The 22,761-nt window shown below is 45.8% G+C and overlaps 1 protein-coding gene across 2 annotated transcripts in view; it reads left to right on the top strand.

The window, feature by feature from the left end:
* The window catches only part of CDC123 (cell division cycle 123), a 79,570-nt gene that overhangs the window by 43,171 nt on the left and 13,638 nt on the right, over positions 1-22,761 (top strand). For both annotated transcript variants that reach the window (XM_029615248.1, XM_029615247.1), the window contains exons 7-10: positions 8,666-8,714; positions 10,077-10,152; positions 19,135-19,257; positions 20,312-20,340. In XM_029615248.1, the coding sequence (XP_029471108.1) occupies positions 8,666-8,714; positions 10,077-10,152; positions 19,135-19,257; positions 20,312-20,340 (277 nt within the window). The remainder of the gene's footprint in view (positions 1-8,665; positions 8,715-10,076; positions 10,153-19,134; positions 19,258-20,311; positions 20,341-22,761) is intronic.

Below are 22,761 nucleotides of genomic sequence, written 5' to 3'. Positions count from 1 at the left end.
GCAATGGGAGTGGAACACATAACTGAGAAATCGTCATTCTCTGTTCCTACCTCATCAAGGCCTTCTCCTCAGTGATCCAGGCGTTGTTGTGCCGCTTGGTCCTGACTCCTGGAACCTGGATCCACCAGGTTCTCTGAGGCTGCGGTTAATCCTTCAGCTCCTCTCTTGTAAATCAGGGACTTTCAGGCAGGTGTTCGTTTTAGCCATTCGAAAGGAAAGGCTTCCAACTTCTGCCGCCAATGGAGGGTCCGGAATCGTTGGAACACCCGGGCTTAAAGATATCTCGAGGGCCAAGGGGCTCGGCAACTGCTCCTTACCGTCCCCAGCAGCCCCGCCTCCAGATGATGTTGTCGGCGTTTTGGCAAAAGCAGCCTCCTATCCCCGGCTGCCGCGGATCCATTCCCGATGTCAATAAGGGGTTCTCTCACATGAGCCTTTCTTTTCGTGTGAGGCATTTATTCAGGTAATATCGCAAATAGAAAAGAAATTCTCCAAAATTCTCGACCCGCCGGGAGCTGCTGCCTTCACCTCCTCACAGCATGGCGGCCATCTTGGCTCCCCCAGAAGGGTTCATTTCTAGTGAATACAACACCCTCAGTTCTTTTGAGAAGTTGACTACTGTATTCTTGGCTGCCCAAGAGAGTTGGAAATATAAGGATCAAAGCCCATCGAACACATGGCTTGCCTCAACACCAAGGGATTCAGATCGTTCACTGAAGCAAATAAGAAAATACTGGATACATTTTTGGCCCATTTGAGAAAAAGGGATGAGAAATGATTGTGAAATAGGCAATATCAAGGCATGGAAGGGAATGGTGGGAGCTGCTATTCTATTTTGCACAGATGTAGAGAGAGAGGTAAAAATAAGAGATTTATTGGACGTTTCATTTTTGTTAAAGCAAAATTAAGGGCTGCTCCCATAACAATAGCAAACATATCTATGCCTCAATTAGAGATTGGGATGTGCTGATGATTGTGATCACCCAGTCTTTTTTTGCTGAGGATCCTGTAGCCCTTGGGTAGTGGGGAGGGGACAGATTTAGACAACTCAGCTTGTTAAACAGAAAATCATACCAGCCAGCGATCTAAATTTTTAAATGATTATACTTAAAGTCCATCCTTATTTAATACATGGAGAGAAACCTTTCCAAGAGACAAGGACTGTACATTCTCCTCACACCCCAGTCCTAGTCTTACACATTAGATTAAGAGAAGAAACTAATAAACCCCTTTGTAGGAAAGGTTACATCATCCGATCATGCTCCATTAGGGCTACATACAAGCGTTGTTTGTTGGTTTTTTTTTTTTTTAAATAAAGGGTAAAAGATGAAAGATATTAAATAGGATTTAATAAGGAGTACAAGGATGTGTTAACATTAATGGCAATGCTGGAGGAGTTCTCTGCTGGGAGGCAGGTAAGAGGGAGCCAAACTTGTTCCTCAGTAGGGCCCGGGGGCTGTTTTCAGCACGGGACAGCGCCGTTCTCCTCATGTCAGCAGGGGCACCGGCATCCCACCTCCTGTGCAGCGCAGCAGAGCTAGTCATGGCTGCGGTTCGCCACAGATGAGTCTCCGGAGGGGCTGGGACCTCAGCGGGACCTCCGGGATGCATCGGGAGCACCATGGCTCTGTTGTCTGGGCTGGCTCCGGAGGCCCTGGGGGTATCAGCGGAACAGACAGCCATTTTGTCTACACATGCTGGGAGCCAGGCTGCTGTTTCAGAGCCTCAGGACACTTCCCCCCCCCCCCCCCCCAATGTTGTTTCCCGTGGAACAAGTCTCTGCTGGTAGCAGTGGAAGGGTTTAGGCGCAGGGGGACGCGAATGTGGACCCTTCTTCTTTGGATCCAGAGGCTTTTTCAGCGGATTTTGGCCCTCTGCTCCATAAAGCCTATTTGGCCAGGAAGGGAGCAGGGACCAAGAGGCCTTTACCCAGGAAGTCCCGAGCGGCCAAGAAGCCTGGGCAGGCAGAGTCCGGAGGGATCCTGTGGGGTTAGGGTCTTGAGGTCCGTGGTGGAAGAAGACACGTCAGATGGGACGATGATCCGCATCAGATGCAGGGAGGGCCGGTGGATCCGGGTAGGGACCATGTTAGCACATTGGTGGATCCGATGCAGGATCTGGACCAGGATCCTGCTACTGCATTGGGGGACCCAATGCTGGACCCAGACAAGGTCCTGATCATGAACAATGATGATCCTCGAATGGGTGCGCCTGTTCTGCGAGGATGAGTTGGACCTGCTAATTCCCCCAAGATTCAGATAATGAGGGGGTAAACCCAGTCCTGGAGGGATTACAGGAGCCCCCTAAGGCTTTTCTATTGCCTTAGATGGTGAAGAAGTTGGTGGATCGAGAGTGGGAATCCCGGGCTTGAAGGTAGCCAGGGCTATAGCTAAATTATATCCCTTGCCAGAACAGACCTTGGAGTCATGGAAGATTCCCAAGGTGGATGCTGCAATTTCCACAGTTATCAAAAAGATGATCATCCCGGTGGCAGGTGCTGCTGCTTTGAAGGATATTCAGGATTGGAAACTGGAAATCCTGCTTAAGATGCGGTTTTGAGGTTTCAGCTCTGAGCCTTTGTGCGGCGGTTTGTGGAAGTCTAATGCAGAGAGCCTGCTTGAGCTGGGCGGTCAGGAACAGCCGTTGAGGTGGCTCAGGCTGCCTGCTTGGAAGCAGGAGTGGCCGATGTGGCAAATGCTGTGACTGTCGATTCCCAGGGTCTGGGATTATATACAGGTACTGGGTTCCATGGCTTCTGCACTGTAATTAGTTCCTTGGGCCTTTGCTCACATGCGTCCTCTGCTGGCCCGGTGGAATCCGCTTTCAGAGGAATTTCAGCTTCCTTTCCTGTTGCCAGTCTCTGGTGGTGGCTGTCTCAGCACAATTTGGAGAAAGGAATGGACCTCGAAGTGCCCGAGTGGGTGGTGGTGACCATGGATGCCAGTCTCTCGAGCTAGGGGGCAATTTATCAAGGGAAATCGGCCCAGGGTCAGTGGTTATCAGAAGAAGCGACCTGGTCCATCAGTCGGCTGGAAACCATGGCAGTAAGTGAAGCCTTACCGGTATTTCTCCTGCTCATTCAGGGCAAGTCGGTATGAGTGTTCTCGAACAATACGATGACAAATGTCATGACTGAAAGACGACATAAAACAAACTCTAAAACACAAATTCAAAATAAAAAACATAGTGCCTTCAGGATGTGGAATGACAAAGATATGATTGAAAGGGAGAATGATTTAAATATAGATAGCAATACAGCATATCAATGAAATACAAAGTGGCAGGAAAAGAAATCTGAATACATAAAAAGGTACATTTCCAAAAAAAGGAACAAGAAAATACTTTCTTTACTCACAACCCATCACTTCTTTTTACCATGAAATCGGGGGAGGAGAAACATAACAGATGTTTCCTGCGCATATTTAAAGAACAGAGAAGAGGTATCAGGACATCTATTTCAATATACTTTGACTGATCTTTTAGCTAATCTAGAAAAAAGCGTAATTGTGAAGGCTCATAAAACATGTATCTGTTATTTTGACATTTTAGAACGCATTTCCATGGATAACGCCTTATCATATTAACTCCTGACTGACTTGCTTCTGAGCCCATTTGAAGACATTTCTTGCGGCGTTGCTGAGTAATCCTGGCTATATCAGGGTACAGCCATACTTTCTGTCCCAGAAACAATTTTCCACGATTACGAAAAAAAAATGTCAACACAGATTCTCGATCAGAAGGAAAAATAAATGTCATAAGCAAGGTTCCAGGATATTCCACGTTCTCTGTATCTGCAGATTCTAATACTGCTGATAACTTGCTTATATGAGCACCTGCTTCTCCATTTTCCTGTACCACAGTTCATCTCTCTTCTTCACCGGAGCTATAAAATATATCCTGGATAGTGGGGGGAAAGAGTCCTCTGAAAACTGCAGGACCTCCTGTAAATACCTCTTAAAATCCTCACACGGTGTTGTGAATTTAACTCTGGGGAAATTCAAAGCTCTTAAAATTAAAGCTCTGGTAGCATTTTCCATCTTTTTAACATTGCACCGACTCGTTCTGAACCGATTGCATTGATTCTATTCCTTGTCCCAACGTTGAAATCTTACCATTATGAACAGAGATTGTTTCCTCCATTGCTTGTACCGACTGTTTGCTTTCCGACGTGATCATAGTTAATAAAATGGTAAACTTTTGAATCGTGTTAAGAGCTTCCCAGACCAGTTCTAAAGTTATTATTCCAGGTTTTACTAAACATGGTAAGGAAGCAGAAGTAGCCAAAAGGTCACTGTGGGACTTACCCAAATCCTGGTGCCTCACAGGATCCCTTACCCCATTCTGGGTGGAAGCTTGAATTACATTTAGTTGGAAGTTGGGCCTCTCAGCCTCCCGGTGTAATTCAATTAGCGTTTGTTCTTGCTTTCGGCCACTATCTCCGATAATCGCCACGTCGGATTGAGTCCCTGTCCTCACTAGCACCGGTTCATTCGGCCTTCCCGAGCCGGCCAGTGCATTCAGGGCTTTGACGCATTTGTAGTCTGGGGGAGGGGAGTCAAAGGAGCTCCGGGGCTGAGTGAAACTTGCATGTCTAGCCAGGGAAGGCTGCGCACTTCTTCTCCAACTTCCGCAGCAGACGCTCCCGGAGATTCTGTGTCCTGAAAGGCGAAGAAGTGCTCAATTCGTTGCTGAGCAGGGCCAACATCGGAAGGGGTAGAGGGAACCTCCCTAAGGCAACCCTTTCGTTTGGTATGCGGCATTTTACCAAAGAAAATTAACTCAAACGAAGAGAGTTCACCTCTCCTTGACCCCCCCCTTCCACATTCTCCCCCCCCCCCACTACAATCTCTGGTGCAGCCCTCACCCCTCACTCAGTAATCGAAACTTCAGAATCAAACTAGGAAACCATGAGTCCAAAGCCATTCCCCTTAATCAAGGAGTCCCACAAGGCTCCTCCCTTTCCTCAACCCTCTTCAATATTTACATCCTACCCCTCTGTCATCTTCTATCCAGTCTCAAGCTTCCTCATTACGTCTATGCTGATGACGTACAGATACTTATTCCCATCACTGACACACTCCCGAATGCCATGAACATCTGGAATTCCACACTGCTTTCAATTAACAATCATCCATCTTGCCTTGAACACTGCAAAAACCGAAATCATGCTCATCTCTCCCCAAAATCACCCAAACCCCCTCCCCCTTCCTTGTACTCCTAACCCATTTTCCCAACAAGTCCGAGATCTAGGGGTCATCCTTGACAATCACATCAATCTGAAGAAATTCATCAGCAATACACTGAGAGACGGTTTCTTTAAACTACACACTCTTAAAAAACTGAAACCCTTACTCCACCCCCCTGATTTCTGTACAGGTCTTCAAACAACTATTTTCTCCAAACTCGACTATTGTAACGCCCTTCTTCTAGGTTTACCTAAAAAACTCTATCCATCATTTACAAATTCTACAAAACACAATTGCCCGGATCCTTACCAACACACTCAGAAATGAACACACAACACCTGTACTAAAGGAATTACATTGGCTCCCAATTGCATCCCGCGTTCAATATAAGACCTAAGACCTAAGACCTAAGGCTCTGTGCAATCCAGAAATGAACTGGTTTAATGACGCCATTCGCCTCCACCAGACTAATAAACCCACTAGACACCAACATCTCGCCACCATGCTTACCCCCTCACCCAAATTCACCAAACTGGCCTCCGCTAGAGCACGTGCGCTCTCGGTAGCCAGGCCTGCCCTCTGGAACACAATGCCAGTAGAGTTACGCCAGGAAGAATGCCAAAAAGCATTCAAACAAAAACTTAAGACGTGGCTTTTCACAAAAGCATACACCCCCTGTCCTCTTCTCCTCCCCTACCAGTTCACCCCAACTAAACCCCTCCCCACAGCCTACTTCCTCAGCTTTCTACCTCTATTCTTCTTTTACGACATACCCTACGGAATGTACACAATATTTATCACTCCCATTTGCCCCGTCTGAATCCACTTTAGCTGCAGTAACTACTTCTACTTCTCTTCTATAGCAAACCCTTTGGAATGTGCGCAATATTCATCATTCTGAATACAATATTTACCCCTTCTGAAAGAACCTCAGCTGCAGTAACGTATATAATTTTACAGTGCTATTCAACTATTTAGAATGTTTATAATGTATATAATTGTACAGTTCTATTCTTATAATCCCTGTTAATAGATTTCCCCCTCCCTCAGTTGCCATTTCGATGTCTATTTACCAATTACTGTTTGATGTAAAACGCTTTCCAAGCGTATGTTTTTTGTTACACTGTAAACCGATGTGATATCACTGATGAATGTCGGTATATATAAAAAAAACTGTAAATAAATAAATAAACTCCCGCAGCAGACGCTCCCGGAGATTCTGTGTCCTGAACGGCGAAGAAACGCTCCATTCGTTGCTGAACAGGGCCAACATCGGAAGGGGTAGTGGGAACCCCTCCCTAAGGCGAACCTTTTCGTTTGGTATGCGGCATTTTACCAAAGAAAATTAACTCAAACGTAGAGAGTTCAAACGCCGACCTCCCTCCTCAAGACGCCATCTTGACTCCTCCCCAAAGTTTGCGTTTTTGATTAATTTAGGTGCAGCGATTTTAAAATCGCTCATCCATGGTGCAGCGTCAGTGTAAATGTCCTTGGTGTGAGGTGTGGTAGGAAGGGACGTGCTGAGACAGAATTATTCTCAGCGTTCGTGTCTCAGGAGCGGGCCTGCCGTCAAGAAAATTCAAGTCTGGGAGTTCTGCTAAAACACGGGGAGAGGTTAGCCTCCAAGCCTGGACTACGCAAGCTTTGTTTGCTTGTTTTCTTTTTCCGTCATCTCCGCATTCCCCTGGAAAGGGAGTTGAGATGTTTAGGAAAGATTGGTGGAAGCAGATGCAGCAGGAGATATTTTCTATTCAAACCTTTTTGGGACATGTCAAAATCCAAGGAATAAAAGCTGCCGGGAATGTGAATCGTGTAATTCTGTGAAGTTCTAGGCGACGCGCTCCCATCCAACAACTAGAACAAGATTCCTTGAGTGACGTGCAGGATGATCCCCTGCCGCAGCAGAAACCTGAACATGTGGCATTACGCACCTGAGTATTGTGAGTTAAGTTACGGAAAGCAGAAGTATTGTTTGGTGTTTGGTAAGCTTAACATAAGAGTGTAGCTGAATGCTGTTATTTCTTTAAAGCTCCCCAATACCGTGTAATTACTGCATCCTAGAGGTGCTGGGTGGATCCCCCACCACTTTGAGCAGGCGTCAGACAAGCGCCGAACCTGTGCATATCTCAGATTTATGCGGCTAGGACTGCTTCACTTAACGATGTTGCAGCGATTCAAGCCGAGCACGCACTAAGCCGCAGAATTATATTTGGCACTGGTTCAGGTTCAGATGTGTCATGTGCCGCAGAGTGCTTTACGGGTACCTGGCGGGACTGAACGGCTGAGATGGGAGAGACGTGGCACAGTGTGAGTGTGCAGGGAGCTGGGAAGTTGCTGGAGGAGACTCTCAGGCCAGGGAGAGAAGAGGAGATGTCCCCCAGAATGTGAAAAGTGGGGGTCGAGACGGGGCCGTTCCAGAGGCAGAAGGTATGCGAGCGTAGCATTGGCCTCCCGTCTGGCCTGGAGAGTCCCGGACTCCCAGTCTTGCTCTCTGGCCATCTCTCCTGCTTTTCCTTTGCTGTTTGAGTTTTCTTTCTCTCTCTGCAGGATTTCGGCTGAACGCCTTTCCCCATGATCCTTGCTGGCTCTCCTTTATCATCCAAAGAGCATCCATGGCCGCCTGCTCTTTTTTTTAAAGCCTCTGCTTCCACATGGGACCTTCATTTTCAGTTTTTACTTTTTATTTTTTTCCTGGGGATTTCAATTTTATAACAAACAATAAATAAAAAACTGGTGAAAAAATGTCTCTTACATTGAATTTCTTTTTCTCCTGTGTTATAACAAAGTTGTTTTGTCCATGGATTTATTTTTTTGGTATAACACTGAAATTCTCAGGAAAAGTAAGATTAAAAACTGAGCATCCTCTCTGCTTCCTTCTTGTGGGGAAAAGATGAGCAAAATTTGAGCCGTGCATGAACAGAGCTGGTGCCTCGGCGGCACTGTTGCCAGGAGTTGAGACCATGAGGGGGCCTTGCTTTTTAGAACTGCTAGAGAGAAGATCTCTTGCTGTTTCATTGTCTGAAGTGAGAGTGATTTAGAGCCGTGGAAATTTGCCGCAAGTGCTCTCCATCTCTTCCTCGGGACCACAAGCTGCTGGCGTGCACGTTTCAGGCCATGGCTTCCACATCATGCGTGTGGCTGGCATATTGTTTGCCAGCTTGACCTGCACAGCAGGCCCAATCACTGGGTCGCCATCTCTTAAGGTAACGGAGGCAGACCTAACCAGTCTGGTTTTCATGATGATATAATGGATTTGCGTGCATTGGAGAGCCGATGTATGCAAATCTTATCTCCTGCACGTTCATTGTAACAATCCTGAGAACCCGACTGGACTGGGTGTGACTCCGGGAGAGGGTTGGCGAACACTGGTGGAGCACAAACGTTCTCTGACGTTTTGCATCGGCTGATTATATCCACACAAACCCCTTTCTAGCAAGACTCTTTGAAGCCCTGAACTGTTTTCTTTATTTTTTATTCAGGTTTCTTCACTGTGCTGATGATTCTCCAGATCCCTGCTTGGAATATGAGGTACAAAGTTTTGCCTTCCTCTTGGGTAGCTTGACCTTAATCTGGTTCAGAGCTTGGAAACTTTGCTATCTGTATTGGAATGAACTTTTTTTTTTTTTTTTTTTTTAGTGCATTTAAAAAATGTGTAAAGCACTATTAATTTTGCTATGTCTGCCACAGGAAATTGAACAGCTGTGAAATGTTTAAAGGTTTAAAAATCTTGGTGGATGTTTTTTGGTTGGGGTATAGCACGAGGATTTAAGTGTAGCCTGTTGTAGGAGATCCTTTCTTAAAATCTGAGAAATACTCAGTGCACTGAACTCATGTCCTAGCAAATGAATACGGATTTAATTTCAAACACGCATTTTTATTCTGGCATAGTTCTATATTTACATTAGCAAAATTGAACTATAAAAAGGGTTTAAAAACAGAAAGTTGTGTGTTTAAAAGTGTCATTTCCTGGTGACAATTTACAAATTCAGGTAGGTGGAAATCTATATCTGTGGGAGTATAGTTCTGTATTATAGTGCTTCATAGAGAGCGCATGTTTGCTGGGATGAATCTGGATGGCAGAACCCAGCATCAGTGAGCCTCGGGAAGCAGAGGAGTGGGACTTGCTATGCACATCCCCTGTTCGTGCAGAATGCCTTACTGAAAAGCTATACTTACTTTCAAAGGGTGGGTAATGTTTTTGAAAAATACCTTACCTCCGTACAGAAAAAGGACCTTTGGAAATTGGTAAAACTGTACCATCCCAAAATTCTTGGGTCCAGTTAAAATATCACTCCCACATTTATCGCAGCAAACCTCTCTTCTGCCAAGAGTCACACGTTTTCATTGGCTTGATCAGAACTGGACGCTGTTCCACGCAGAAGGGTTCCTGAGGTTCCCCAGGCCGGTGGCAGCTCTTCTTACGCAGCCACCAGGCACATGGTGCTCGCCAGATTCACGTTGGCAAGGACCATGTAGCCCAAGAGAAGGGGGAAAGACCTGTGAGGATCTTCCCTCTTGCAGTCCAGCAGTGCATTTTATTTTATTTTTTTTGCCCTGTCATCCTCTTTCCTCTGCATTTTCAGTGTTGACAGGCACTCGCCCTAATTTAGCAAAGTGCCTTGCTAAGGAGCTTGAGAAATGACTGTTCAGTGGCTAAGCTGGAGAGGATGCTTAAGCCGTATCCTCTAGAATAAATATTATGGCATGCATGCTACCCAATAAAGAAAAGAGGTAAGGTGGTTACAATTTATAAAGGAAGAGCCACATTAATTCAGCAGAAATGTAATTAGTTAGAAGGTACAGGAGACAGGCTAACCAATTGTTTTATGAAATGGAATCTGGAAGTCCTGTGCATTTTTTATAAAGTCACACCCTGCTTTTCTTCTGTAGCTTGTCCTTCGAAAATGGTGTGAATTAATTCCTGGGGCCGAGTTTAGGTGCTTCGTCAAGGAGAATAAGCTTATTGGTGAGTTAAAAAAACAACTTTATTGGACTGCACAAAGCTGTCTTACAGCAAAATTCAGTGTTGAAGGAGAAGCCAGCTGTAATAGCTGATACAGATAGTCCTTGCATATCCTGTATGTTACATGTTCCACAAATCAACACCTGCCCCACAGCACACATGGGCAAGTGACTACAAACCAGATTTTAAGGTTGATTCATCTCCAGTGCAACAAACATCGGGGGCAGGCCATCGCCCTGTGGTGTCTTCATTTGCCGCCACAATATTTGAAGAACTGCATCTATTGACAAAAAAAAAAAAGATTGTTAAAGTTAACTCATAAGAAAAATAAGAAACATAAGAAATTGCCATGCTGGGTCAGACCAAGGGTCCATCAAGCCCAGCATCCTGTTTCCAACAGTGGCCAATCCAGGCCACAAGAACCTGGCAATTACCCAAACACTAAGAAGATCCCATGCTACTGATGCAATTAATAGCAGTGGCTATTCCCTAAGTAAACTTGATTAATAGCCATTAATGGACTTCTCATCCAAGAACTTATCCAAACCTTTTTTGAACCCAGCTACACTAACTGCACTAACCACATCCTCTGGCAACAAATTCCAGAGCTTTATTGTGCGTTGAGTGAAAAAGAATAGTTGTAGAATACTCATAATACACATCAAGACCAAAAGTGAAATGTTTAATCACTTCACTAAGAACCCAAAAATATGTCCTGCATCTGCCAGAAGATGTTGGGAACACGGAGGACTGAAATGGATTAAAATTAATTAGAGCCGAGAACAAAAGGATACAACACACTGGTCACAGGGAGTGATCCAAATGCACAGGTCTGAAACGAGTTTTTTATAATTAACTTTAAACCAAGAGTTTTAAAGACATTTAGCATTTTTTAAAATCACTTTGACTGTTTTATATCGTCCTATTAAAGCTTAGAATATGAAACAGTTTACCTTGAAATTGAGAAAACATGACATCGTCCTCCTAAGCAACAGCATAACCAACTCTTTGGGGAGGATTTTAAAAGGTTGCGCGTGCGCCCTGGCGCCCCGTTTTATAAAATGCCCGCGCAGGTGCGCGTGTGTCATAGGATCAGGGGTCGGTGCGCACAAGGGGGTGCACGATTGTGCAACCTGCGTGCGCCGACACCCGCGGCCTTCCCCCGTTCCCTCCCAGGCCACTCCAATTTCAAAGCGGCCTCGGAGGGAACTTCCCAACCCCCGATCCTAACCCCTCACCCTCCCCCCGACCTTTATTTTACCTGGAGGCAGGCACAAGTTGCAGGTGATCCTCCAACACGGTGGCAAATGACTGCTGTGCCGGAGGTCTCTGGCCCCGCCCCCTCCCCCCCCCCCCCCCCCAAGGACATACGCGCGTCCCGGGGCCATATACGCGTCGCCGGGCCTTTCTAAAATAGGCCCAGCGCGCGTAACTCCACCCCACGCGCGTAGGCTTTTTAAAATCTACCCCTTTGCAATTATTTTGTGCTCTGCTGGTGGAGGATGGCGAGAATAAAGCAAATTGCTTGCCGGAAAGTTCTTCTGTGAAGATGGCTTGAAATTCTAAGAAGGCAACGTGAGACGTTTCTGAAACTGAAAGCAATGATCCTGAGCCTTTTTTTTTTTTTTTCCTAGTTCATAGGTTTGGAGGGTAAAACGTATAAAATCAATTTGATTTTCTGCTCCTGAGGAGCTGCGTGCGTTTGCACTTTCTGAAGGTTCCTCCTTGGCCAGTGCCACCGTTACGAATCGCAGCAAATCTGGGCAGCGGTGCTTAGGAGACGTATTCGTTCGTGTTCCCGCGTGATTATCTACCGAGCTGCTCTTGCGCTCATGGAGGCGTTTTCTTCAGAGGAGATTTTACGTAGATTGTGCTGCGATTGCCTGATTTGTCTTGTGTGCCAAGTAAGATGGGATGAGCAAGGATTCATTTGAAAGACCATGGCAGGAAAAATGCCTTAACCCTTTCTTTCCTGTACGTACCAGGATCAGTCCAGACTGCTGGGTTATGCCTCCCTTCCAGCAGATGGAGTCAGAGAAAAGCTGAAAAGCACCCCCTAGATATACCGGTGTGCCTCCTGCGATCCCTCAGTATTTTCTCTGACTCCAGCAGATTGAGAGGCATAACCTGCGGTCTTGATCTTTTCTAAATTTGAGTTTGGTTATTCAGGTTTGACTTTTTGCTGACCTTTGACTAGATCAGTTTCTTTTGTTTAAGGTAGTTAGATCAGCGGATAGGTTTGGTTTCTGTCCTTTCTTTTCACGTGCGCTGGGCGAAGTTCTGATTCCTGGCAGGCAGGGCAGTGCCCTAAGGCCGATTTCCCGGAGATAGTGATCCCTTGGGACCAGCGGGAGTATTCACCGGTGGGCCGGTCACTCTCCCCCCTGTATGTATATTCCAGGGGTGTTTAACCTTTGAAGGGGGGCTCAACTATCACAGGAAAGAAGCGGGGATCAGTTTTTACTTTTATAAAAAAAAAAAAGCATACAGTAAGTCCTGTTGGTGGCAGGTTGTTTGATCGCTTCGTTGGCCCCAGCCTGCCACGCTAGGGTCCCGGGACTCCGGAGGGGGTGGCCTGGTCACCCAGCGCGTTTTTATTTTACCTCAGTCACCTTTACCCCCAATAAGAAGGCACAATGAAGCAGCGCCGGCCCATTCCTCCGTTGCTTTAATCGGGGGTCGCCTGTCCCTGTTTTGGGAGGAATGGATCAAGATAACATCGAACCAGTGGGTCCTCTATGTTATAAGTCATGATTAACAAACCCATCATCTTACTTGGCAACTTCAATATACACTTTAACTTACCCTTACAATCAAAAACCTGCCAAACGATCATTGATGCACTATCAGCTCTAAATCTTGAACAAATAATCCAATCTCCAACTCACAAAGCAGGCCACACAATTGACCTCATCTTTATCAACACTGAAATTTGGAAATCAATCTCTACTCACACTACAGAAATACCATGGTCTGACCATCACCTAATCCAAGCTAAACTACTCACCAACCTCAACCTAAAAACACTTCAAAGCACCCCAAAAATATCTTACTGTCCACCATTTAACAAAGATCTCCTACAAAAAACTCTTCAATCAGAACTAAAAAACATCAACCTATCTAAGGCAGATAATGCTATCTTATCATGGCTGAATATCACAAAAAAAGTAGCAGACAACATCAATCCCATCATAACAAAATATAAACAGTCCAAACACAACAACCAATGGTACAATGAAAATATCAGAACTGCCAAACGTCTACTCAGAAAAAAAGAAAGAGAATGGCGGAAAAACAAAAACCCTACCACACTAAATAACTATCGGAACAATCTAACTCAATACAAAAATATCATCAACAATGCAAAAAAGAATTTCTTCTCCAATAAACTCTCCAAATTTCATCATAACCCCAGAATGCTATTCACAATAGTTCAAAAACTTACAAAAACCACCCAAGATTCTACATGCACCAAACATGGAAGTGACGACTTTGCGGACTTCTTCAACAACAAAATAGCTCATCTCATCCAATCCAACATAACCAACAACAACCAGAACAACAAACTCAACAGCATGATAACTTCATCCTGGTAAACTTTGACATCTCCTCCGCTCTTGAAATTAAAACTATTATAAACAAAATGAACCCAGCCAACCATCCATTGGACACCATCCCAATAACCTCCCTCAAAACAATCGAACCAACCATTGCTAAAACCATCACCAAAATCGTCAATTTATCATTGACCGAAGGCTACTACCCCAAATGCCTCATATCTGCTGTCATCAAACCAATCCTCAAAAAGAACAACCTGGATCTAGAAATCCTCACCAACTACCGCCCCATATCAAACCTTTCATTCCTAGCCAAAACCATTGAAAAAGTTGTACACACCCAACTAGATGATTATCTGGAGTCAAACATCTATCCCAATTTGGATTTTAAAAAACCTAAATACAGAATCTCTCCTCATCTCCCTAAATGACATTATCATCAGAGGCTTTGACAAAGGTGAAAAATACCTACTCATACTCCTTGACCTCTCAGCCGCTTTCGACACAGTAAACCACAATATACTGTTAGAACGACTGTCAAATATTGGCCTTTCTGGTACTACATTACAATGGTTCTCGTCCTACCTCTCTGAACTTACATACCAAGTAGTGATCAACAACACTCCATCAAAAATGATTGACCTCAAAACTGGAGTTCCCCAAGGTTCAGCCTTATCTGCTTCCTTCTTCAACATATACCTCCTACCCATCTGCCAACTACTAAAAGATCATGGAATCTCACATTTCCTCTACGCTGATGACATTCAGCTTCTAATTCCCATACAAAACTCAATTGAAGACGCATACAAAAAAACCTCAGATATACTTATCTCAATCAAGCATCTACTAAACTCCCTGAAACTCATAATCAACATTGACAAAGCTGAAATCATACTCATGGATAAAAAACCCAATCCAACTCCGCCACCCCTGACAATACTAGATAATAAATGATAACGATAATCCCTACCACCCATACTAGGAACCTTGGAGTTACCATCGATGCTGATCTCTCTTTCAAATCCCACATAGTAAATAAAACGAAAGAAGGATACCACAAGCTACTAACCCTAAGACATATAAAGCCATTTCTCAACCCTTCTGACTTCAGAACCGTCCTGCAGCTGCTTATTTTCTCCACCTTCGATTACTGCAACTCATTACTTATTGGAATCCCTTCATCATCCCTCAAACCACTCCAAATACTGCAGAATTCAGCTGCCAGAATCCTTAAACACATAACACCCATTTTATCCTCTCTTCACTGGCTACCTATTTCTGCATGAATTACCTACAAATCAATGACCATCATTCATAAAATCCTAAATGATGATCTTCATGGACTAAAAGGCTTAAATGTAACCCCCCAAAACCCACAAAGAAACCTACACTCTAACGACGCAGGATTCTTAAACATCCCCACCTTAAGAGACGCTCATCTTTCAACTACACGAGAGAGAGCATTTTCCATTGCCTCCCCCAAAATTTGGAACACCCTACCCAAAGAACTGAGGACCCAGCACATCCTGAAAACATTTTTATTCCGCAAACTCTATTCTAACTATCTGACACCTGATCATCCCAGCCCTCAACAGAACTCGCAAGCATAATCCTCCTCTTCATGCTCTCCTGATGTACCCTCTTTTTTCACCCCTCCCTGCTCTCTCACACTGGATTCATTAAGTTCATTGAAAATGTTCTCCTCACTATTCTGTTATTCAACTACTAAGAAAAAGTTTACTGTTCACAATACTCTACTGTTCCCAACTACCATGTTAACTCCATTTGATTGTATGCTAATTGCATATTTTGTAAACCGTTATGATGGCTCTACCGAATAACGGTATATAAAACTCTACAAATAAATAAATAAGTGTTGGATTTTACTCGCCCGCTCCGAGATCTGTTTTTTGTGTCCCCTTGCGGCCCTCCAGCAAAGCAGCAAGTTATTGCACAGACATTGGACCATTTACGGGCGCTGGGAGCGGTGGTCCCAGTCCCGCCTGCCGAGCGTCGGATCGGTCGGTATTCCATTTACTTCGTGGTTCCAAAGAAGGAAGGAACGTTCCAACCGATCTTGGACGTGAAACAGGTCAACAGAGCTTTGCGCGTTCCACGTTTTCGCATGGAGACGCTGCGGTCTGTCATTGTGGCCGTCCACAAGGGAGAATTTTTTGATTCTTTGGATCTAACCAAGGCGTATCTCCACATTGGAATCCAGGAGCACCATCAGAGATTTCTGAGGTTCATGGTTCTGGGGGACCATTATCAGTTTTGCGCCCTGCAGTTCGGTTTGGCAACAGCCCCCAGAATTTTCACCAAAGTATTGGTGGTGGTCGTGGCTTCTCTTCACCGCCAAGGGATACTAGTGCATCCCTATCTGGACGATTGGCTCATAAGGGCCAAGTCGGAAGCTCTGTGCAAGCTAGCGGTTCAGTCAGTGGTGGAGCAGCTACAGGCGCTAGGTTGAATGATCAACTTCCCGAAGAGCCATCTAACCCCAACTCAGCACCTGGAGTTTCTGGGAGCCCGATTCGATTCCTCGGTGGGCAAAGTGTTTCTTCCACGACAACGAATGGTCAATTTAATGGCTCAGGTGCGGAACCTGTTGGAACTGCCATGGCCTACGGCCTGGGATTATTTACAGGTACTTGGGCATATGGCTTCTACTCTGGAAATGGTCCCTTGTGCCTTTGCTCATATGTGCCCTTTGCAGGGGGCAGTGCTTTCCCGCTGGGATCCCAAGTCAGAGGACTACAACATGCTATTGCCCTTGCCGGAGCCGGCACAGTCCAGTCTTAGTTGGTGGTTAATACCGGACCATCTCCTTCAGGGGGTGGACTTGGAACCTCCACCTTGGATCATTGTTACGACGGATGCCAGTCTATCTGGGTGGGGGGCAGTCTGACAGTCCTGAGCAGTGCTGGGACGATGGTTTCCCCCCCCCCCCCAGCAGGCACACATGGTCCATCAATTGCTTGGAGACCCAGGCCGTTCGTTTGGCCTTGCGTCAACTCCTCCCGATGGTGCACCGTCGGGCGGTGCGAATTCTATCAGACAGCGCGACCACCGTGGCGTATATAAACAGGCAAGGAGGCACAAGAAGTCGCCCGGTGGCTGCCGAAGCGACTTTGTTAATGGCCTGGGCGGAACGCAATCTGACCCGCATCGCGGCCTCACACATCACAAGCGTGGACAATGTTCAGGCTGATTTTCTCAGTCAAAAACACTTGGATCCAGGAGAGTGGGAACTGTCTGCCGAGGTGATGCAACTCATAACTCGACTTTGGGGGACACCGCGCTTAGATTTAATGGCGACTCGGCGAAACGCCAAAGCGGCTCGCTTCTTCAGTCGAAGGAGGGAACACGGATCGGAAGGAGTGGATGCGCTTGTACTTCCATGGCCTCCACGCATCCTCCTTTGTGTTTCCCCTGTGGCCCCTAGTGGGAAAGGTTTTAAGACACATTGAATCTCACTGGGGTCTGGTAATTCTAGTGGCCCCGGAGTGGCCAAGAAGGCCGTGGTTCGCGGATCTGGTCAATCTGGCGGTGGACGGTCTATTGCGTCTTGGTCATCTCCCGAATCTTCTGAGTCAAGGCCCAGTATCTTTCTATCTGGCGGATTGCCAGATAGAAAGATATGTAACTGCCTTTTTCTGCACCATTGTTTTAGTTTATGTTTACGATACACCCTTGTTTTATGTGAACCAGCATGATGGGACTGCATTCTCGAATGCCGGTATATAAAAACCCGAAATAAATAAATAAATAATAAAATTGCTTTTGTCTAGCGGCTTGGCTTATGAGCGGAGACAACTGAGAAAGAAGGGTTACCCGGAAGCGGTGATTTCTACGCTTCTCAGGGCACACAAGTCCTCGACTTCTCTTGCCTATGCTAGAGTTTGGAAGGTCTTTGACTCCTGGTGCAGTAGGTTAAAGCTGTTGCCACGGAGAGCCTCTTTGGGGCATATTCTCATGTTTTTGCAGGACGGTTTGAAAAAGGGCTTAGCTTACAGTTCGCTTTGCGTGCAGGTAGCAACCCTGGGCTGTCTGAGGGGCAGGATTGATGGTTCTTCTCTTGCCTGCCACCTGAAAGTTGCTTGTTTTTTACGCGGGGTTAGGAATTTGTGTCCCCCTTTTAGGGCTCCATGTCCATCCTGGAGCTTGAATTTGGTTCTCCACGGTCTCTGCGCTTCTCCATTTGAACCTATCATGAGAGCCACTTTGAAGGATTTAACTCTCAAGACAGTATTTCTAGTGGCTATTTCTTCAGTGCGTCGTGTTTCGGAACTTCAGGCATTGTTGTGCAGGAAGCCGTTTTTGTGTATATCTGAGTCCGGGGTGTCCCTGCACACAGTACCTTCTTTCCTGCCTAAGGTGGTTTCGGCCTTCCACGTCAATCAGGCGGTGGAATTGCCTGCCTTCTTTGCGGAGGATATTCGCTCTTCTCAAGGTCGGGATCTGAGGCGTTTGGATGTCTGTCGGGCACTTCTGCGGTACTTGGAGGTGACTAAAGATTTTCGACGGTCGGATCATCTATTTGTTTTGTGGAATGGCCCCAAGAAGGGTCTTCAGGCTTCCAAGACTACTGTCACCCGCTGGTTGAAAAGCGCGATTGCTTCCGCATACATTGGGTGCAGACGGCCTATACCGGATGGGCTTAAGGCTCACTCTCTTCGTTCTAAGGCGGCATCATGGGCTGAAAGTCAGTTTGTGTCTCCCCAAGAGATTTGCAGGGCGGCCACTTGGAAGTCCTTGCACACATTTGCTCGACATTATCGGTTAGATATCCGTGATCCATCGGCGGATTCTTTTGGTAGCACTGTGATTCAAGCAGGACTCTTTGGGTCCCACCCCATTTAAGGCGGCTCGGGTACATCCCAGGTGTCTGGACTGATCCTGGTACGTACAGGGAAAGGAAAATTAGTTTCTTACCTGATAATTTTCGTTCCTATAGTACCTAGGATCAGTCCAGACGCCCGCCCAAGTCTGTTTTGCTACTGGAGAGTCCGCTCGTATTTCTTTCTGTTCCTTTGTCTCCTTACAGTTCCTGCAGCCGCAGAGTATCGGAATACGTGTTGATGCGTAGTTTCAGGCAAGTTATACAGGGTTTTCTATTTTCATATAGGGAGACAAGTTTGTTTGTGTTTTCAGAGCACTAGGCCTACTTGATCTAGTCATTGGTTGAGTTAAAGGAGTTTAGAATTCAAAAGGGGTGGATGTTTCTATGATTCATTCTGCTTTGATATTCTTTATACTGAGGGATCGCAGGTGGCACACCAGTATATCTAGGGGGTGCTTTTCAGCTTTTCTCTGACTCCATCTGCTGGACGGGAGGCATAACCCAGCAGTCTGGACTGATCCTTGGTACTACAGGAACGAAAATTATCAGGTAAGAAACTAATTTTCCTTTATTTTCTCTTTACAGCTGTATCCCAGAGGGACTACACCCAACACTATGGGCATATATGCAAACAGAGAGATGAGATCTGCAGATCGCTACGAGATTTCTTCAGGGCACATATTCAGTATAAATTCCTAGATGAGGATTGTAAGTATTCTTTATGCTTAACCTGACACGAGAGGCTTGAGAACTTATACTGTCCTCACCCCACGGACATGATGCGCAGGAATTTTGCAGCTCTGCATAATCACAGTAAAAGTTGACAAGGATGCTGCGGGCTTTCTTTCTCTGTTTTGGGGCAGGGAGGCCTTGAGAATTTGAATCTAAGATTTATGCATTTCTGGGGTGGAGCATGTACGTCTGTAAAGCTTAGCTCTTCAGATCTTGCCGATTTTGCACAATTGCTGCCTTTCCTCTGTCAATGGACTTCTTAATATTCTCGTGTATTCCATTCGTGGAAGGAAAATCTCTGGATCCAGGCAGAGAGGCCTGCTAGTTCCTTCTCTGAAAGATAAGCAGCTAAAAATGTTCCTTTAGAGAAAACTGATTAAAGTGGAAGGAAAGTGTACAATGTGTGTGCCCAGAGTTCCAGCAGAAACGCAAACAATAGAGCAGCGAAGGCCTGGCCTGAAAGGAACGCCATCTGCCTGACTTCTGGCTCTGCTTTCTTAGCCTTTTATAAATTTGGATTGCATTTTCAGTTTTACCTCGGCATTGGCAAAGTCAATATCTGTAGAAACAGTGTGATCTCTGTCAGTGAATCAAATTAGGCTTATAGCACGCCTTCCCAGCATACTGCTCAAGGCATGCAGCAACATAACACGTTTTACTGTTTCTTTTTTTTTTTATAATTAATTTTATTAGCAAGCGAAAACTGTAACATCATAAACTAATCCACCGTCTACAGTTGCCAAGACATAGATCTTCTATCCTTCCACATCACAGTGTAAACTAAACTGACAGCACCCAATACGGGGATAACATCACTCACTTTCAGAATTGTTCCCCCTTTGAACATATAAAAAATATATATATATATATATATATATATATATATATATATATATAAGATATATATATATCTCAAGCCAACTCGCACCACTAACCCCAGTAGCCTCCCTCCCCTCTCCCCATTTCTTTATCTAAAAAAAAGTATTGCAACAGAAAACATACATAATCGTCCTTTTTTTCTTCTCTGCAGTTGTTTTTGATACATACAGAGACAGCTTGGTAAGTGAACAGTATCTCGTTTAAGAATACTGCGATGTTTGTGATAAATGTTACTTAAACTTGTATCTGAAACCAAGGATTCCAGCTTGGAGGGGTAACATGGATGCAGACGCTGCCATTGACAGTTGTTTCTAGTTGGGGAACTGCTTTGGGTGCGTGCATGATCGTCATCATTTATGTATTTCACGCTCAAGCTTTCAAAGCGTGTTATAACAGCCACGCTCTCACAAAGGGGTGAGGCCACGGGTCAGTTTATAATTTTCGTGCGGTCAAGGTTCAAGGCTGAGGTCTCTGTTTACGCGCAGATCAGTGAAGCGTCAGTAGGAGGGGAAGCCATTGAAAACGGCATTATGACGAGGTAGTGGTAGGGGTGCCGACGTCCTGTTTGAGGGAGAGAGGTATGAGGGTTACAGCAAGACGGAGTTTGCAAGCTCTGATGTCCGAGAAGAGGCAGCAGGATGGGGGAGTTTGTTTGTTCCCGCTGCGGGCGTGTGTTGAAAGCTCTTACAGCTCCAACCTATCTGATCCTCCCAGGCAAGGGCTTGGCCTCTCCGGGCTCCTTCACGTTTACGTGTCCTGCCGTATTTGTCAGTCCCTGCTGTGAGCATTAAAACATTCAGATCTCTGCATCTTGAGTTGGAACTGGAGGGCACCGTTTGTTGGTGCTGATCATGATAAAGTGCGCACGATTATCCCATGCAGAATGAGAGCCAGTGTTTTACCCCGCCCGTCTGCCTGAAAAAAGACTGGGAAGGCCGGCAGTGCGGCAGTTCGCCGTGCTGCAGTGCATCTCGGTGGTATTGCAGAGCTCAGCACCGCAGAGCATCTTTCACCTCCTCCCCTGGCTGTGAGAAGTGGCTGCTCCTCCGGCTCAGTTGGGAATGGACCTCGGGGTCCGTGGGGGTTTCTCTGCAGCAGATGCTTGGCAGCAGTCTAACTCTGCGGTTAATTAGAGTACGACAAAGGGAGCCTGCTGCCCTGCCACAGTCTCTGCATGGAAAACTATTGAAGTAGGCGGGCTAGCAAAATGGATTACTTTTTTCATTTGGCAGCTAAGAGCCATTACAGTTTCCATGTTTGCTCTTGATTTTTAGCTCCTGCCTAAGATGCAATTCGTGATTAAAGTTTTTGAAAGCTGCTTTGACACTTGCCAACATTATAAATCTAAATCTTTCTCAGAGCCCCATGCGGGCATCACACTGATGCATGGAAAACATTAATAGAGCAGAGCGAGCTGAAGAGCAGATCCTCATCAGAGCCCCATGCAGGCTACACTGATGGGCTTATACATGGATACAGCACGGACAGCTGATGAGCAATCATCAGTAGCCTTTTGGAGGGTACGGCCTCAAAAATGTACACTCCATTTATTGCTTTAAGTGTAAATCCAGTGCCTTGCAAAAGTCTTCACACCCTTGTTCATTTTTCACTTTCTGCTGTCTAAAAAATGAAATCAAAATATTTTAAAGTAGGAGTTTTTCACTCATCTGTACAGCATACTCCACACTTCAGTCAAGAAAGAATAATTATAGAAGTATTCAGGAAGTAATTAGGAATGAAAAAGCAAAGTCTTGATTGCATAAGTCTTCACACCTCTTGGCTCTGCGCTCGATGGAAGCCCCTTTGAGTCATTTAGGATCAGCGCCTACCAGCGTTACACGGCGGGATGGTGGCAGTTTTGAAGCGCTCAAGCTCTTTCAAGTGGGCTGGGGTTTGTCTGCGGGCTGTCATCTTCAGGTCTTACCAGGGATTTTCAATTGGGCTTTGACTGGGCCGCTCGGGGACATTCACTTTCTTGCTGAGCCCCCTCCACTCTCGCTTTTGCTTGGTGTTTATAGGGTTATTGTCCTGCTGAAAGGTGAATCTTCTTCTTCCCAGACCCAGATGAGTGGTAGACTGGAACAGGTTTTCCTTTAGATGCTGCCTGTACTCTGCACGGTTCACCTTTCCTTCCATAACATAACACTGCCACTGCTGTGCTGCACTGTAGCGAAGGTGTTAGCAGGGCTCTGTGCTGGGTTTGTTTTATGGCACAAGAATTGCTTAAGCACTGAGAAGGAAAGGTTCCACTTCAGTTTCATCAGAGCACAAAACCTTCTGCCGCGTGCAGGCAGTGCCCCTAAGTGTTCCTTTGCAGGCACTAAACAGCACGCTGCGTGGCTTTTTCTTCCCCACCCAGTGGCTTCCTTCTTCCCACCCTCCCATACAGGCTGGGCTGGTGGAGAAATCTTGAAATTGTTGGAACAGGCATTCCCTGTACGTACCCGGCGGTGGGTTATGTCCCCCGTCCAGCAGATGGAGTCAGACAAAAACCTCCGAGAGTCCTGCCATGTAAGCCAGCACCCCCTCTTCAGGATCTTTCCGACTGCAGCAGATATAGGAGCAGGGGAACCTCGGCTCCCCAGCACACTGTCTCAGTGC

Source organism: Rhinatrema bivittatum, chromosome 9 (assembly GCF_901001135.1).
Source record: "Rhinatrema bivittatum chromosome 9, aRhiBiv1.1, whole genome shotgun sequence".
Taxonomy (NCBI): domain Eukaryota; kingdom Metazoa; phylum Chordata; class Amphibia; order Gymnophiona; family Rhinatrematidae; genus Rhinatrema; species Rhinatrema bivittatum.
The sequence above is the reverse complement of the archived record's forward strand: the minus strand, read 5'-3'. Positions and strand labels throughout refer to the sequence as shown.